This window comes from Limanda limanda, chromosome 8, assembly GCF_963576545.1.
Source record: "Limanda limanda chromosome 8, fLimLim1.1, whole genome shotgun sequence".
NCBI lineage: Eukaryota > Metazoa > Chordata > Actinopteri > Pleuronectiformes > Pleuronectidae > Limanda > Limanda limanda.
Window position 1 is genome coordinate 14,855,134 of NC_083643.1, and position 19,179 is coordinate 14,874,312.

Consider the following 19,179-nt stretch of genomic DNA (forward strand, 5'->3'; position numbering starts at 1 on the left):
GTCATTCAGGTAGAAGACCTTGAAGATGTCGACATTCGAGAGCTTTTGGAGATAAGGGCTAACGCTGGTGCCAAACTGCTGTGGAACTTTATGTCATCCAGTCTCCTGAATATTCTGGACATTTTCCTGTTTTTGTGAAGATATGACCCAGACAATCTCTTCCTGCTTTCCTCATATGTGAAAGGCAAAGTCCAGAGAATGTACAGACATTTCCAGGAGAACATGTCTGAAAACATCTTAAGAGTCAAACTAATCGATATTGGTTTTTGATGGATGGAAAACTACACAGATACTAGACAGAAAAATACATGTATTGACATTTGAAGAATAATTTCAGCTCGACTGTACTTCCTACAGACCACAGGTTTCCTCAGCCATGGCTGTCGCCTATATTCATCAATACCAAGCCAGAAACAACCCGCTGACACTGCTCCCACCAGAGGAGGGTAATGGGCTGTCCTGAAGGGCACTCCTGGGGGCTTTCCATAAAGCTCTGCAGCCACTCTTCAGTTTAGCAACCCTCATTAATTATAGAGACCAGTTAATGCATGCTGTAGGGAAGGTGTTTAGGAAAGCCCAGAGGAGGCGCGAGTAAGAGCAGTGGTCAATGGGGATGCTGCAGCAACTCTCAGCAATTCACCCAGGAGGGAAACACGTCTCTATGCACTGAGACGACACAAGTCAAACCACAGAGAAGCAAAATGTCCAGGTACAGATCAACAGTATTATTAGTGTTTGAAGTGTCTCTAGTTGACCTGAACAGTAACACACATGGACATCACAAAGAAAAATTTAATTCAGACAATTACAAACCAGAGAAACCCATCAACGGAATAGACAGTGACATGAATAAACAGCACAAAAAGTGAAACATTCAGAGGCAAATATCAATGTCCCTGATTATTCCCATTAGGCGTGACATTAAAAATGTAAAACAAATATTGAATCGTGGGAAAAGAAAGTAGGAATCTACGACAAAGGGATGATGATCTGGTTCTTTTACTTTACTAAGGGAAAAAATTAAATAGCTGGGTACAATTTTAATGAAGAGAGAATTTAACTTAAAGCATAAACTCTACCACATCTTCTTCAAGACATATGGATGTCTGTCAGAAAGAAGAATGCTGCGACAGCTGGCACCAAGATTATGTTTTTTTTGTGAGTATTTGATTTGAGGAAGGTCCCGTTTGTTTATACATAGTCACAGCTGTGCCTGGTTAGTTTATTCATTTTCTTCGTGGGTCGCCTGTGGAATTGATCCTAGCTTCAAGTCGGCTACCTCATATCCGTAAAAGGCTTAAGTTAGGTTTATGGAAATATTAAGTTGTATGACAATTTGTCAAATTTGTGTTTTCGAAGTGGCAAATGTGTTTCTTAAGTTGCTTCTATGTTTTTGCAGCTTTACTGCTGTTCAAGTTGTTATGTCATATAACACAGGCTGGTCCCTGGATCAGCCTAAAAAGTGGAACATCTGCTTTGTGGCTTCGTTCAGTGAAGGAGGCCACAGGCTACATATTATATAACCTGTTACACTTCCAAGACTCTTTAGGCTTGAAAGGCAATAGTGTGAGCAACACAATCAATCCAGGATACATCACTGAATCTTCCCAGAGCAGTCTGTTACACAGGGCTTCGGCATATCAGATAATGATAGTCACAGAATGCGTTCATGATTCATTAGCTATGCGTTGTGCTTGAGGCCGCATGTGGGCGGAGGGGGCAAGGCCAACTCCTCTGTGGAGTTTGTTCATAGTACCTGCGCCCAAGATCGACTCAACCTAAAAATAGCTGAGCTCGCCACAAACCGGACCGCAGCATCATCAGCATCATCGGTATCCCCGCAGCCCACAGGATGACTATTGATCTCTTTATTGAATGGACCGATCCTCATTTAATTGCACTCCACGTTGGGGAGCTCTTGAGATAGATGGACTGTTATGATGCACAAATATGGAACATTTCCCCTAAAACAAATGAACAAAAGCTGAATATTAAATTCGTCTAATGGGAAGATGTGGGAAGGGTTTTGTACTGTCCTGTTTCACACTTTAGAAATTTTGCTGATTTACCCCAACTGCCCTGTACGTGCAGCTTAAGAAGCCCTGGGGCAAACAATCACTCTTCCCTTCTAAATCAGTTGGGAGACTGACGTGCTGGGTAGCTGTGCAAACAGTGCTTCATTCCCTTCAGCGGCACCTGTCTCCCACCCTGGGGACAGTGGGGAACTCCTTGAGCTCTATTTATTGAGAGGGAAGCACCACTGTTGAAGCAATCCTCTCCAGACTGCTATTCTCCTGCCATATGTCACACCTCGGTCAGTGTACTCAGCCAAAACAAAGACAACAGAGCCGCCCCCAAAGGCTCAAATTGTTTCCTAGGGTCCACAGCAATTATCACTCATAGAGGAAAATTAATTATTTCATAAATGATTACTGTTTGAAGGGTGAGTGTGCAGCTACCAATGTTTTCATACTTGTTTAGATCAACATATCAGTGTTTTGTTGTGTTGCCCTCAAGCTCTACTCGTTTCTTTTCAATTACAAGTTTAGAAATTGGAAAGCACAACATACTGCTAAGAACACACCACAAAATAGACCCTCTTGGGAAGCTAGTGTTATTATACAGGCTAGTAACGTGGCTCTGGGGACAGCACTGACCATCCATCTGACAACTGAAATATCTTAACACTTATTAAAATGATTTGGTGCAGATATTCATGGTGCCCAGATAATGACTTTAGAAAACATTTTTGTTCCTGTGAGATTATCAAGACCCACCAATGGGCAAATAGATCAAAATTACATATATCCCAACCTCTACTGAATGGACTGGTCGAGACTTCGATGACCCCTTGGGGAGGGCGTGTTATGGCTTGTAAAATAACAGATGTTTTATTCAGTAAGTCATGACACTAACGCCACCAGAGACACAAGCACATTGATAATAATCATACACACATACTGTCAAACCCTGACTCCCTGTCTCTACTTGGCCTGAAAACCTATTTTCCTCAAGACAGCAATGCAGTTGTTCTTTCCTTACACTTGTCCAAGATATGGGAATAGTCTCGTGTAACAATTAGAATCATTATAGGGCCACAAATGAAAAGATGCAAGTGATTAGTGAGGAGAGGTAAAGGAGAGGACTTTATCTTGTGGTTTGTGGTCTAATACATCCAGACATACAACCTAATGAACCAGAAATAATGAGGATGTTTTTTTTCCTTAACTGATTTCCAGCAGCTGTTGTGACTAAAGGAGGAAGACACCTGGGGAATTTGCTGTGACAGGCAGTGGTTGTCCTGCTCATTGAGACCCAGAGCCTGGCTGCTTTCCAGGTCACACTGCAAATCACAGACCAAACAGATGCGACAGAAAAATATTCCTTTACAGGAATTCAAATCAGTGATGGTTTCATTTTATGATGCCGTTTTGTGAGGCTTAAAAATCTCCTTCTGCAACTAATGAATACTTTTTGTCCATTTTTCATTCAAGGCATTTACTCAATACTTGTTTTCTTTATAAAAATGTCCATTACAACTTTGTAAAGCCCTAAGTGGTGTCTTAAAAAAGCCTTTTTTCTGTTTGATCAGCAGTCCCAAGCCAGTATACATTCAGTATACTATCATATAAGACAGAAAAAATAACAAATTATCATATTTGAGAAGCTAATTGGGCGTTTTTTGATTGTTAATCAAACAATATAGTAACCATTTAAAGTCAAATAACATTTATTATCACCATCACCATGTTTAACAACTGCAAATCATGTTAAAGGCCAGCCTCTTGTTTAATATAAAATGAAATCATTACAATCCCAGGTGGCCCAACAATCCAATCCATCTTCTTTCCATTTTATTATGTACCGGAGGGTGAGATTTAGCTGAAAACAATATCATATATTTATAGTCCTCTAGCTGAACTGCAATATATCTATCATATTCATTACAGAATTACATCTCAACAATGACCAAGCTAAATTAAATGGATCTCACAGTAGTCAGCACATGTCGATGTCTCCCCTTCTTCAAACGCATTACAAACACAATACCTAATTTAAACTGTCCAGTTTTCATTTATTACATTAAAGAAAAAGACAAATTAATCTTTTAATTTCAACCAGACTTGAATGTTGCTGATTTTAATCAACACGCACATATTTGCTGAATTAACCCAGAATCTATGGCGGACAGCTGGCTTTGTGTTTGTGGCTTGTTGTGTATTTTCCACTGGCCGGCCTCTTTGTCTCCTGCGTGTGTTCATCCATCTCCTCTCCAGAGACACTCATCTCCTCCGACTGCTGCGCTGTCATTCCCACAAAGGAGAAGGAGACTGACTGCATGCATGAAGAGCTGTCCGTGTAATCTGCAGGCCCAGACACATGTGGAACAATAGACGCCACCCAGGCCTACATTTGATTGAAATATTGACTGATGGATTATTTAGCATGCAAATAGATATGCAAACAGTGCTGACGCAGAAAAGGAAAAAGACTTATGAAGCAACTCAGCCTGTCATCTATTCACCCTGAAGAAAACACAACACTTACTTTCTCTGGAGGAAAACAACTGTATCTGGAGCTGGAGGCAAAATAGATTTTGACTCCATCGATACTACTACGTTCACACGATCTGTGTTCAAGCAAGCCTTTTTGATCCATAACATTTTGAATCCCCGTCCACACTTACACGGCCGAAAACATATATCATGTTACCTCTCCCCTTCACTGGGCTTGAATAATATCTCTTCTCCTACACATGTAAGCAGCTGTATCGTTGTAATATGCAGATTTTAACAACCACACCTAGCAAATACATCAGGGTCAGCAACTCTTGCAATTAATTATATCATGTTGCGTTCTACACAGGTAGCTAAGGCTGAAGCCGGTTGTTACGACTAAAAAAGATACAACATAGTACTATGGATGTAAGATGAATTAAAGATTCAAAAGGCGCAAAAACAACCAGCTCGCCTCGTCTCAACGTCTCACAGCAACATTACACACAATTCTCCGCGAGCTCCTCGAGCTCCTCCACTCTCTGGCTTACTAGTTTTCATATAAGCTCTCTGTTGTTGTCACACAGGAGAAAAAACCCATACCGTCATAGAGACATAAAAGACAGTGAAGGGAGAGCCGCAGTGAGATCCAGAGAATGAACAGAGCGAGTGCTCTCAGTGCGGCTCAAGTGGTCCTCCTCACTGGCTCCCAGCCGCATCTGTGTGAGCATGACAGCATCTCCCGTTTCTAATAGAGCCAGACACTCATTTGTGAGAGTGCAGATGGTTTTCCTTAGTTACCAATTTCACTGTGATGCTCGAGATCAGCCACCGTCCTCCTGGTAAATACCAACAACAGGAGACAACATTCAATTCATCTCAATGAATATCAAGTAGAAAGAAACAGTGCTGCCAGAGCGCCTCCATTTCTTTACAATTCTTAATTATTGCCTACGCCAAGGATGTTCTGTTTTCATCAACACTGTTTGTCAGTTTCTTTAAGTGGAGGGTGGTGTATGACTAAAGGAAGAACCCATACACATTTTGGTATGGATGCAGATAAATGGGTGGAGATGGTTCATTAGCCTTGACGAAGGCATGCACTCTCTTAGCACCCTTCAAGTCATCAACAATATTGTAACTATTTGTGCATGCACTGGTGTTTGTGTGTAAAAAGAAAAACCTGGCGTCAATACTTATTCAGGTGTTGAAATGACGTGTGCAAGTTAAACATCAGCATGTTTAGTTCACAGGCCTGGATTTGTGGAACCACTATGCATTTACTGTTTTTTGTGCTACAGCGATAAAATTATCCCTCTGAGTTCCATGCCGGGACATATGAAGGTTTTAAGTTTGAGGAGAAAGAGAGCATTTTATATGATCTTGTCATCAGCTGCAGAAACAGAAAATGTCTTTGTCCTCTCCAGCTGCAGTGGACAGGTTGTACATCCCGACTCACCTAAATACAAATCCCCACGGCACCCAGCTGGAAGTTGCCCAACCTCTCTCATCAGTGAAGGGCTTTTTGCTGACATGAAGCTTTTTTGTTCATAATACAAGTCTTGGCAAACTAACACTTCAGACGAGCAAAACTTTCTTTGATTGACTACAGCCTTAATCATCCATCAATTATCTATACTGCTCATCCTGTGAGGGTCGGAGGAGGGTTGAAGCACATCACACCAGACATTTGGCGAGAGGTGGGGTACACCCTGTACAGGTCGCCAGAGTATCACAGGGCTAACATATAGGGACAATCCATTTATAAATTCTCACACCTATGGACAATTGACACTTTCCAGTTGACTTCACCCCCAATCTGTGTCACTTTGGACTGTGGGAGGAAACCACAGTACGGAGAAAACACAAACAAGGGGAGGACATGCAATCGTTGCGTAGAAAGACCCCCAACCAAACCCAGATTTGAACTGAGGCGACCCTGCTAACAACCGCACCACTGTGCTGCACTCAGCCTTAATCGATACCAATCAAATAATGCTGTTTGAGCAAGAAAGTGGTCACTCTAAACCCATTTCGATATGCTGACATACAAACAGCTTCCTGTGCAATAACCCAACTGAAATCATAACAGAAGTAAGATTTCCCAAAGCTCTCAGAGTGGGTGAACATGAGGAGACGGATAAAAACACAAGACTTTGATGGAAGAGAAGGGGAAGATGGAAGACGGAGGGGGAGCCACGGCAATCATTAGCTCTAAAAACCCTGCAGAGAGGCTGTGTGAAGCAGAACCACAAGCCTGATGATACACACACAGAGAAGAAGAGGTGACCTGCGGAGCAGACGAGGGGCGGGATGAAAGAAAGAAACACCAGAAGGACAAAGGGGAAATATGGCCGATTAAATAAAACGGCTCAATCTTTCAGTTGAAGAAAACTACTGTGAAGGACAGTAAACTCGAAGATGATTATTATCTTTCTACAGCTCTCTCTATCCGTGCTTCTCTGGATGTCTTGCCCTGCTCTGATGGCTGGAGAGTCGCGGCTGTCAGCCTGTTCAGCAGCTCAGTATCTGGCCTGCCCGTACACGACATCCACATTATTATAATCCCCATCACAAAGCAATGTGTGGATTACAGATCAGAATTTAGGATTATTTACAAGTTGCAATCTTTTGTGGCTGATGGTTTAAATGCTCCAAATAAAATATCGAAAACAATGATGCACACAAATAAACTGTGGATCGCTTTATTTTTGATTTACAGCATAAGTCCAGTTCCACTGTTTTGTCATAGCAGGGCGAGCATATGCCAGTGTTTCCTCATTAGTCTGCAGAGGCACCGGTCCTTGAAGTACAGAAGGACAAAGGCTGGATTCTCTTGTACAGCATGAGAGCCACGAGGCCCAGAGACAAACAGGTCCAGGGCGATGAGGGAGGAGTGGAGAAGAGAAGACTAGAATATGACTCTATGACTCTATGACTATGGATAGCAGCTCACTGGCAGTACGTCACAAAGCTGACAACTTTTTATAGAGAAGTTTTCCCAAGCAACATAGTGTGCGACAGCTCCCCAAAAGTGAGGCCAAAGCATCTTGGCTGGCTGCAGTATAGGTTATAAATCCCACCTCCTCCTCAATGTTAGTGGATTGGACATGGACCAAACTTAAAAGTCAAAGTAAAAGTCAAATGCATTTTTGTCAATTCCAGGTAATGTATATCTCACTGATGTTTATCCAAGAGCTTGTCATTCATTAGCTAGTTATTTGATGATATAAAAAACGAGGTGAAGTGTCATAACTGGCAGCTGAGACTGACTCGTGTTTGGTAATTACAATTATCAGCAGGACCTCACGACCGCTGCCTTTATTCAAGAGCAAGGTCTTTCAATGCTTGCACTCAAATAGCCCCTGCTTGTGCTTAGATCTCCTACACTCCAGCTACAGCTTTTCTCCTCGTGCTCACTGCAAGAAATCATTGCAAGCAACACAACATGCAAGCATACAGGCTGAGTGTGAGCTGTGGTTTTTAGTGAAAGCATGACAATATCTGATCTGATGTGAAATCATCAGACAGCTCCATCTTCTGACCAATACTGAGCAGATTCCAACTCCAAATGTGCAACGTTCTTATTCAGGATATTTTGGATTCGTTTGGGGATAGTTGGAGGAAGGGGAGACACATTTTCTATCTTCGTGTGCAGTTTACCGTTTGACACGATAGAATAGAAAAGGTTTTAAAAAACTACTACTGATAACCTCAGCAGTAAGTGCTATTAAGCAGTTTTCTGCAAAGTGGTGAGCAAGCATCTGCACAATAAACAAAAAAATGAAGGTTGTTACACAACAAAAAAAATGCTCTGCACAAAATGTGACTAATTATAAAACATGACCCAATATACACCGTCCTAGTACAGTTAAGCGTTGAATTGTAGCCGGACATAACATTGCAATTACAATTCAGTTTGATACCAAACTGAGCTCGCAAAACCATTGTTTGAAGGCGGCTAATATCGGATTAACTCTCTGGCTTGGGGTGGTGCTTCATGACCACAGGTTACAAATACCCTTCATTATCTGGAATTGATCAAAGCCCAAACTCTGCACTGATTTTCCCTTTTAAATGAGTTAAGCTATCCGAGACGCTCTCGCTCACAGTCCCTACCAAGAGTGGCACTGCACCGTGTTAACTCAGTTATGAGGCCACTGAAGTATATAAATATCACCAACATGCTGTGCAATCTGTTTTCATTACTGCTGCTGTAGGCTATCTCCTGTTAAAGTGAAGCGTGGCCTGCGAGGGGAGCAGGCTCGTGAGCACTGCTCCGGTGGTGACTGCGGACCAGTCTCCATGGGAATACACTGCTCTGGTAGGATGTTTAATATTCATGCATCAAGGTGGAGCAAAACCTGATGCCCCTCTCTGTTTCTTTGTGCACATTACATCCCAGACAGGCAGCACAATGGAGGTCTCAGCAGACTGCTGCCGACACACTGACAGACAGCCCGCCTGCTCCCGTCCACACTCACACACACACACACACACAAACACACACAACACAACACACACACACACACACACACACACACACACACACACACACACACACACACACACACACAGAGACAAAGAGACACTGTTTGGAATAGGAAATAGCCATTTGGTGGCAAACCCAAGCTCTGCAGTCATATTTGGCGGCCTAAGCATCCTGACATGACACTGCAACAAATAACGAGAGGTTGAGTCTAAGGAAATGTTTATGTTGTGCAGGCTCATATTTCAACGAGTGCATAGAAAAAGAATAATTTGGCTTCTTGTCTTCAGCTAAGCTCTTTCATGAATCCCAGTAAGCCAATTCAGGTCAGACAGAGTTTAATTTCCCTGTCGTACCCCGCTGGAGCATCGGGAGCTGTGCACGAGACAGCAGTAAGACACAAGAGGGAAGATTAAGGACCACATCCAATGGACGGCAGCAGCCGAGTACCAGCCCCTTCACTACCTTTACACGCTGGATCAGCTCTTTCATTATCAACAAGACATGACTGATGGAGTGTAACTGGCACGTGGCTGCTCAGTTATATCAAATCCCTGTGGAAGAGATCGGAGGCTTCATGCCTGCACGGGCTGCCCTGCCCTGCTCTGATGTGATAGATGCCACAGTGATGTAATCCTTAATCGCAACCAGCCACGCGCCACAGGTCCAGCCAATCGTGACTCCGGTGCGCAGTGATGCTGGTAAACACAAGTGACGTTCTCATGAGGTTAGTCCTCATGAAACATTCAGACCTAGCACACATTTTAATCATTCATACCGAGCATAGCAACAGTGTGTCAGCCGCCCGTGAGCTGGGAGCACACACACCTGAACACTGAACTCTTTCAATCCAAGGTGACATATTGAAGAAGCGGTGCAGGACACTCGAGGTCCATATAAAGCCAATGAGGCCTGACATGCAGTCACAAGGAATCTCTTCGTGTTACATTAGACACTGCAGCTGAAGTGGAAATACACATTGATTCAACAGATCACAAGCAAGTCACTTATATTCAAAACAGTGTCAAATAATCTGTTGCACTTACGTTTGGGAATCTAAAATATATTATTTAGTATTGAAATATCTGTCAAACAATTGCAGAAACCTTATCAGCTTCACACTTGGCGTGTGTATTATTAAGGGCAGTGTCTCATTTTGGTTCAATTTGAACACACAATTCGTTCAATATTAATAAACTTTGAATAAAGAGGCGACCGGAGCTCTGTGGCTAAGGCGCATCAATGTAATTGACGACATCAGCGTATTTTCAACAAAGACAACTGATTCTCCAGTTCGGGGTTCTGTGTACCGAGTCAGGCTTTGCCAAACTTTGAATAACCATCTCATTGTGCACTTTAATCAGTGAGGCTCAATTAGTGCAGGTCACTTTGTAAGTTTCAGAGAGAAAGCTGCAACCAGCATCACCATAGAGCAACTATAGACCAAGTGAACAGCCCATTACAGACAGGCAGGTTTAGAACGGGTACTGCACTAGTCCAGTATTAAAAGAAGTATCACATAAGCTGCTTTCAGACATGCACTGGACTCAGCAGTCCTCCGGATTGTTGCTGGAGGAGGTGCACGTGTGAAAGCAAATGTCTGAGTGAGACCATTTCTACGGACTTTATCACTGGCCTCCTATTCTAAAGACATTGAAATCCTGAGGTGGATGTGAGAACACAGCAGGGGATCCCCCACTGGAATTTGGAGTGTTGATGATCCGAAAAACGCAAAATTGAAACGTCACACACATAGAAGACACAGACGAAGATGTCAAGATAGTATGTGGTGATAAGAGCTTTTCACCGGTCTGTGTGTTGTAAAATGAATCATGTGATCTCTGCAGCGGAGTTGATATACATGTCACTTCCTGTCTCTGCCTGCTGCACCCGGCTGCTCCACCTCTTGCCTGAATATTGCTGACGATTTGTTGCTGTTGTGAACGTGTCTGTGCAGAGAGCGAGCTGCCTGTGTGTGAAAGGCAAAGTGCGGGTAAACTCTGTAGCCAATTCTCCAGATTTGACCCAGAGTTCATGTCTGCAAGCGGCTTTAGGTATAAACTATAACTTTGTTCTCTTCGAGCCACAACAGGTTGACATTGAGCCGAGATGGACAAGCAAGGCCCCTGAAACTGAGGCTTAATAGAATTGATTTTATTTACATGTTCTCTTTCTACCTTGAGATGTCTTATCAGGCCTTTCATTACCAAACCTTGGATATTATATGTGTAGTACAGTAGCAATACATTGCAACGACACCAAGCTCTGCTAATTGACAGTTCTCCAACACATCAAGCTTTTATCATGCAGTCATTAGTAATAAGCACAGCCAGACATCTCTAATGTTACAGAGAGACTGTAGATTATCTGTGGTGATAAAGAGATCACAAGCGGTACAAGACTGAATGTGTGTCAGGGGAACAGTGGGACAACCCCGGCATAGTCCCGGCTGGTGGGGGCATGGCATCAGTCACCACACCACCAGGACCCTCCAATGGCATTCTGGGAACAAACTACCTTTCTGGGCCGGCAAACTGTCAAGATTTTTTTTACAAGAGTCTTTTTGGAAAAGGAAGCCTGACCAGTGAGGGATCTCACATTTTGTTAGGGTAAGTGTGGAGTCACCGTAGCAACAGCTGAGACACTGGCCCCATGCTTGAGAGTAAAGCACCTCTCAACACACACACACAGAAGCTACTATCCCCCGCTACTCTCAGGAGATCTTGTAGTGAAAAGGCAGAGAGATGCACACTAACTCTTCATTATCGTTAGCAAAGACTTCACAACACACCATGGGTTGTTTTGGAGTTGATTTAAGTGGAACTACCCTGAACGTTGGTGTGTGCAGCGCATGAAGGGAAAACGCAGGTTTCACCGGGTGTAAACTATAATTAACACTGTGTCTGGAATAGAGTGGGCCCGGCCCAAGTGCTGACAGCCATTCAATAAATACAGAAGTAATTAGAGGAGTAAACAACAACACTGGTATTTAAAATGCATGACAGAATTAACACTGGTGCAGGGGAAACCAAGTACAATAATAACGTTATATCCAGTTTTTATATCATCAAAATACAAATTAAAACCAAACTTACTTTAAAAATGTGTACTTGGACATACATCAGTGTAATCGAAAACTACATAAAATGACAAAAAACATCTTTGAGAAAAATGTATTTGACCTGTACCTTTTAATTTGGTTTATGTCCCATCTCCTAACATGGAGAGGGAGGGATTCAGGACCTATACTGCAGCCAGCCACCGGGTGGCAACTAAGGCAACTTTGGCTTCACTCCTGGGGAGCTGACATCCATCTTTAGGGATAAACAAGAGTTTCTCTACATCTGTTGAAACCATTTTGTTTTACTATTTCTGCCACCTCTACTCAAAAAGAATTCACAATATTGTTTAAACTGTTTGACTGTGAGAGACACTGTACTTGTACTGTAGACACAGGCTGTGTAACAGGGGCATACTTGAGGCTTCCTCATATGCACAAGCCGGGAGATTAAAGCAAACTCGGGCTAAACGACCTGCTTTCAGACGTCTCAGGCTCATCAATAATGCACCTGACAGAGCTGAATTAGAGTAACGCTCGAAAATTGCTTCAGGAAAAGACCCATAATCCAAAGAGAGTGTATATGCTGTATTTATGATATTTGGTTGAATATATGGAATTTATTTAAGATACGATTTAATAGCTATTCAGACATGACAGATATGTGAGGCGCTGCTGAGTCTCAGTCACACTCTGCTGCATTAAAACCAGAGTAGAAGAGGCCTGCAGGCAAAAGAGGATTTCAGGCACTTCCATCAACCTGCTACTACATGAGCTCTGAATCTACAGGGCTGTGTAATGAGTGCTCACTGTCTCCTCCCCCCAAAAACACAGCAGGAAGATCCATAATGCACTGAGGCAAAACTAAAGTTCATGAATTAAGGCTGCTGCTATGAAATATGTACTTCAGCCTTGCCCTTCTGCAGTTTGCTTTTTTTAATTTGTGCTGAAGCTGGTTTTATTACCACGGATATCGTTGTCATCCCTGTCATTGAGGAAGTTGATACCTGCTCCAATGTCAGAGGATAGAAGGAGGCTAACCTAAGCCGGAAGCTCATCTGAATTTGAAGCCATTAATCAGTTCCAGAGAGGATCCGAGTGTAATGGAAACAGGAGTGGTGGGAATCAAATCTCAGGAAGCCAGAAACTGGATAGGAAGGTGAAAAGGAGTAAGAGGGAAGAGATAGATTGTGGAGAGACTGAGAATCTATGACCTAGTTATGCCTCTCACTTTGCATTCCACAGTCTAGGTGTCCTGGTACCCTGGGAGATTTTGGGGTATTTTGGGGGGGTTACAAAAGGCCTGAAGGAAGGAAGCAATGAAGGGAGGGTAAAGTTTGAACTAAATGAGGTGCATGCTCCACTCCAGCGGTGTGGATAGTCAGGTGGGTTCGCTACTGCTTCCTCCCACAGACAGAAACAGGGTGCCAGACAGTCACAGCCGATCCGTAGCGCTCTCCTCTTTCCACTCCACTCCCCTCCTTCCAGGCTGCTGACGTCAGCCACCCGAGACCACACGACTTTGCTGCAAACAGCACACCTGCTGGCTTTGCAGTCCATCTGGCCCGGCTCCCATCTCTGGCTCCGCTTACCGAGCAGGGATGCAGGTCTGTTTACAACCTGGACGCACAGTCACGATCCTGCAGCAGTGCAGGATCTGTTTCAGGCTTGCTCGTGGCAGCAAAAAGAGGAGCTATTGCAGCGTACAACCGATATCAAAGTGAGAGAAAACATGCAGGTCTTGTTTATGTTTCATTGCAGCAGGTAGAATGTTGCATCAGTTTGTCATGAAGCAACATTATTGTGTTTACATGTTGCTGACTGGTCAGGATTTCCCCTCCATCCCTTTGCTAAAAGCGCATAACGTTTTGCTTTGTAATTGCTGTGACAGCCACTGTCACCTACTTTTTTACAAAATCAGCATGAACATAAAACTGCATGATCATCAAAGCGAGGCTTGTAATAGTGGGACAAAAGGCGGAGAATGACATTTTTTATATCAAGGCCCTAGTCTTGGTTTTTTTAAATTTCAAAAGCAACTTGTCTGACAATATCAATATCAACAGCTGGAAGGAGAAAAATGCTAGAAATGCACACAGGGCTGCTGTGGTCACTCATTCACTGAATCCTGCATCACACGGCACATTTCAGCCACTGTGTGTGCGTGTGGAGCCACATGGTGTGTTTCAGCAGGCATGTTCTGCAGGGCAGCAATGGGATACCCTAGGTGCATTATTGATGTCAAGGATTCAAGGTAAACTGCACGAGCGACAGGGCTAAATGATGGCCATTAACGCAACAAGCAATAAACCAACACGCAACACTACATCAATCAGACAATGCATAAAATCAGACTGCCAACCCAAAGAACTGTTAAGTCAAACCATCAGGGAAGTAGAGTGCATACCCCTGATTCTGCCTCCTCCTCCTCATGCAGTCATTTCACAAACGTATGTCTGTTGATTCTGTCTGTATGTGAACTGCATATCTTAATATAAAAACAGAATAAACAAGCGACCAGCACTCAAAAGCAATCAGGGGTCAGTGCAGTGCACCTTTAATCAATGGACTGAGTTGAATACTTCTTATGTATTTGTGTCCTAACATTAACTATAACAGATCATTTGATTGTTTGTAACTTATATATAAACCAGATACATCAACAGTAATAAAGCAAATACAGTTTCATTGTATGAAAAACAGAACCATACAGATATCACTGCAGATAAAGCAGGTAGGATGGATGCAAACTTTTCGAACTTCACAGTGAACTGTTTGAGGAGGGCTGACTACTGAGGAGGAAGAACTGTGAAGAAGCTCCAGAGTCTGACCACAGGCCAGGAGAGCAGCCCCTTCCCGTGGAGACAGGTTCAGAACAGGCACTGGTCTCTGAAATGACACCAACACTTCTCTGTTTCGGGTCAGCGTTTCCTCCTGGTCCACACCAGCAGCGGGACATGCAGCCCCCTTGCTCCCCCCCACCTCTCTGTCTCTTTGAGCCGTCTCAGACACAATGTGCTGGTCGACAGGTGACTGACCTGAATGGTGCATGTGTACTCCGAGTCGTCCAGCAGCCTCACGGTGCAGCTGTACTCCCGCTCCAGGTTCCTGATGCTGCCGCTCATGAATCGGCTCAACATCTTCCCGGTGGAGAGGTGGGGGGGGATCGCTGCGCTGCGGCTGCACACACAGGACACCCAGGACCCAGAACAATAAACCCGACGCGACCGTGCGGGTGAATGTCACATTGACCGTGTCCCCGGCTCTCCTACACGGCCAGCAGCCACACGCTCCTCCGCCGAGGCAGCATCACTGTCCCGCTAAGTGTCCTCCTTCCAGTGCGGGTGGGCCCGACGAGCCGTGAGCAGAACACAGGAGGAGGATGCCCGCATCCACATCCAGCTGAGCCGTGCGTGTGCGTGTGTGTGTGAGTGTGTGTGTGTGAGTGTGTGTGGATTATCTCTCACCACTCACTGCTGCCACTTCAGCTAGTGGGCGGGTCTCAATGAGAACTGACGTCCAAGTCAACCAATGGCAGCGTGGGCCACTTTCTCGCTGCTCAGTGGAAGCTAGTCACTATTATAAAGGCAGATTAACTCCTCGTTAATATAGTGGATAGTATCCCCGCCTGTCACGCGGGAGACCGGGGTTCAATTCCCCGACGGGGAGGTAACGCTTTTAAGTTTGCAAGATGACGATAAATCACGACACAGCGATTTTGCGATAATCGATACACTGCACGACGATTAAATATACTATCACGATGCATCGATACATCGGTTTCACTGAAGAGGAAAAACGAAATGGTCATGACCAGGTAGAGTGCAGGGTTTGTGTATTTGTCGGTTTGACACTATGTACAAAAAAGTGCATAAAGTACCATGTTAGTGCCCCTTTAGTCTTCAACAAACTCACTCATGTCCACATGGGCCATCGTTCCAATGTACAATAGACATAAACTGGCAAAATATATACGTATTTATTGAACTGAATAGTGAGATTTGGTGCCAGCCTATTGATAAACGTATCTCACAAGCACAGACTCACAAGCACAGACCCTAGCCGCTCCGGGTTCGGGTTCCCTCCCCCGTGGCAGAAGCATGCGCCGGCGTTAACAGCCTCGCTGTGCTGCGTTCAGGGCACCTCGGATATAACCCCCTGCCACATAGCGAACATGCAATAGTTTTATCGATGAAAGACTAATTCTTAATGATCGATTAATCGATGGTCGATTAATTATGCCCATCCCTACTTGCAAGATACATGCTCTCTTTCTCTCTCTCTCTCTCTCTCTCTCCTTCTAACCAAGAATACTGCCTGGTCAGTTCCTGAAGAGGCGCAGCACCGATGCTAACAGCTGGCATCAGCGCTCACGGTGCTAACCCAAGCGCTCTTTGGTGACGTGGTTGATTACGTTACTGTTGATCATCTGTCCATCATCGTATAAAGCCTGCCCTGACAATTTGATTGGTCCGTTAAGTTTCTGTTTGGCCATAGTTTCTCCCCTACGGAGCGTTGCCAGACCGAACTTCCCGACCTCAAATGTTGTGGGTGGGGCTAAATTCGTCTGGCACCCAGGCTAGAGTCCTCCTATGGTGAGGAGAGTCTCTGGTGAAGAGTAAAGACAGAAAACTTTGCGTTGATCCTGACTGGTTTATCTGCTGTTAAGATTTTATCTTTTTATCAAATGCTCTAAATTTGCTCTATTACTGTTGGCGCGGTACGCCTTCAACAGAGAGACATACGTTTTTGAAATTAGAAAAATTATTCCTAATTGCCAGGTGACAAAGACAACTCCTCGTTAGTATAGTGGATAGTATCCCCGCCTGTCACGCGGGAGACCGGGGTTCAATTCCCCGACGGGGAGGAAACACTTTTAAATTTGCTAATTACACAAGTGTCCTACGCCTGATCACCGTCGACGATGAGAAGGCCTACAAAGAGGAGGTCAGGTGTCAGGACAACAACCACCATCTCAACGTCAGCAAAATGAAGGAGCTTACCTGGAGTGGAAAATGCCCCCCTCTCCATCAACGGGACCACGGTGGAGCGAGTCAGCAGCTTCATGTTCCTTGGAGTCCACATCAGTGATGACCTGACCTGGACCCACAACACAGACTCCAGCAGGAAGCCGGCCAGACAGAGGCTCTTCTTCCTCTGTAGGCTGCAGAAGCTCCACATGGATGACAGGATTCTCTGCAATTTCTACAGGTGCACCATATAGAGCATCTTGACTAGCAGCACAACACCAGGATGGAGCTACCATCCATGGAGGACCTCTACACCCAGCAGTGTAGGAAGAAGGCGGGTCACTATTATTCCGTGCATGGACCAAGATGACGATAAATCACGATATAGCGATCTTGCAATAATCGATACACTGCAAGACGATCATCTAATATCGCAATGCATCAAGACGCCTGTCTCACTGAAGAGGAAAGAAAAATGGCCATGAACAGGAAGAGTGCAGGGTTTGTGTATTTCATTCACTGCAATGTGGTTTCAGTTTCAAAGGGTTTGACACTATGTACACAAAAGTGCATAAAGTACCATATTAATGCCCCTTTAGTCTATAACACACTCACTAATGTCCACAGGGGCCATCGTTCCAATGAACAATAGCCATTAACTGGCAAAAGTGCAAAATATATAAGTTTTATTAAACTGAAAAGTGACATTTGGAACCAGCATATTGATAAACGTATCTCATACGCATAGACCTTGTAAAAAAGTCACAACAATGGTATATTGCTGTATCAATGTGCTGCAGTAATATTTTGTATTATTATTAAAGCAATGTCCGTTCTTAACCTGCCTGTTTGGAATGGGCTGTTTGATTGGCCTGTGTCAAAGCCCTGAAACTAATTATTCCTTGTCATTAGTGAGTCCTCCTATGGTGAAGAGAGTCTCTTGTGAAGAGTGAAGACAGAACACTTTGCGTTCATCCTGCCTGGTTTATCTGCAGTTAAGATTGTATCATCTATGTTTTTATCAAATGAAGCAAAATTTGCTTGATTACTGTTCGTGTGGTTACCCTTCCACACACAGTCATATATTTTTGGAAATTAGCTCAAAGAATACTAATGGCCAGACATCAGTAAATAACTCCTCGTTAGTATAGTGGATAGTATCCCCGCCTGTCACGCGGGAGACCGGGGTTCAATTCCCCGACGGGGAGGAAACTCTTTTAAGTTTGTTGATGCCACACCTGTCCTGGGGGGTGGTGAAGTCTGCCCAGCACATCACCAGGACACAGCTATCATCCATGGCGGACCTCTACACCCAGCGGTGTAGGAAGAAGACCAACCAGATAATCAGTGACCTCTATCATCCCAGCCATAAACATTTTTTGCCTGCTGCCTTCAGGCCATAAGAAATTTAAAATCCTACGATCTGCAATAACTCCACTTAACCAGCACCTTAGCATATTTACACTATTGCACATAATTGCACTATTGTTTATTTCTTCAGGTGTGTATATATTTACACACCTGAAAGACATATGCCTGATTTCTTCCATATATATATATATGTGTAGCCTGTGACCCAAGCTTTTCATTGCCAGCGACTGCATAATGTTATTGTTGTGCATTGGACAATAAACTCTTGAAACTTTAAACTTTACGCTATTCCTGTCACAGTGTTTGACTGCCACCTGCTGTTCAGTCGTCATTGGTGCATTTTAACCAGCCGTCCATGAAAACGATGGAGACTTAAAATATAACTGGTGTTTGAACCTGCACCTTAAATGGATCCGGTTGCCTTCAGGGATTTATGCACAAAGATTTATTAATGATGTTTCGATTATTGCAAAAAATATGTATCTCAATGATGAAGGCAACTGTACCCAACTTAGGCAGAATTTGCCTAGGAGAAGGCAAATGGAGACAAAAATCCGAAATTTGTATTAGAGTATTCAAACTGTCAGATAACAGAAATGCAACGTAAGACTAACGTGAATCAGCATCAAATTCGAGAAGGTGCAAAAACGCATGACCCCGAGGAGTCTGCCGTGACCCGGATTCGAACCGGGGTTGCTGCGGCCACAACGCAGAGTACTAACCACTATACGATCACGGCAAGCTGTTGGGCGGGTGGACACGTTGGAGAGATTTTACCTTTATGTATGTAAAAAG

The 19,179-nt window shown here is 43.9% G+C and overlaps 1 protein-coding gene and 1 non-coding gene across 2 annotated transcripts in view; both read right to left on the reverse strand.

Moving 5' to 3' along the window:
• Nucleotides 1–15,183, reverse strand: part of LOC133009472 (FERM domain-containing protein 5) — a 54,619-nt gene extending 39,436 nt beyond the window's left edge. The window contains exon 1 of the mRNA XM_061076985.1: nt 15,082–15,183. Coding sequence (XP_060932968.1) covers nt 15,082–15,183 — 102 coding nt within the window. The remainder of the gene's footprint in view (nt 1–15,081) is intronic.
• Nucleotides 15,184–19,051: 3,868 nt separating this feature from the next.
• trnah-gug (transfer RNA histidin (anticodon GUG)) lies at nt 19,052–19,123 on the reverse strand. Its single transcript has one exon. It is a non-coding gene; the product is annotated as a tRNA-His (tRNA).
• Between the last annotated feature and the right edge of the window lie 56 nt (nt 19,124–19,179).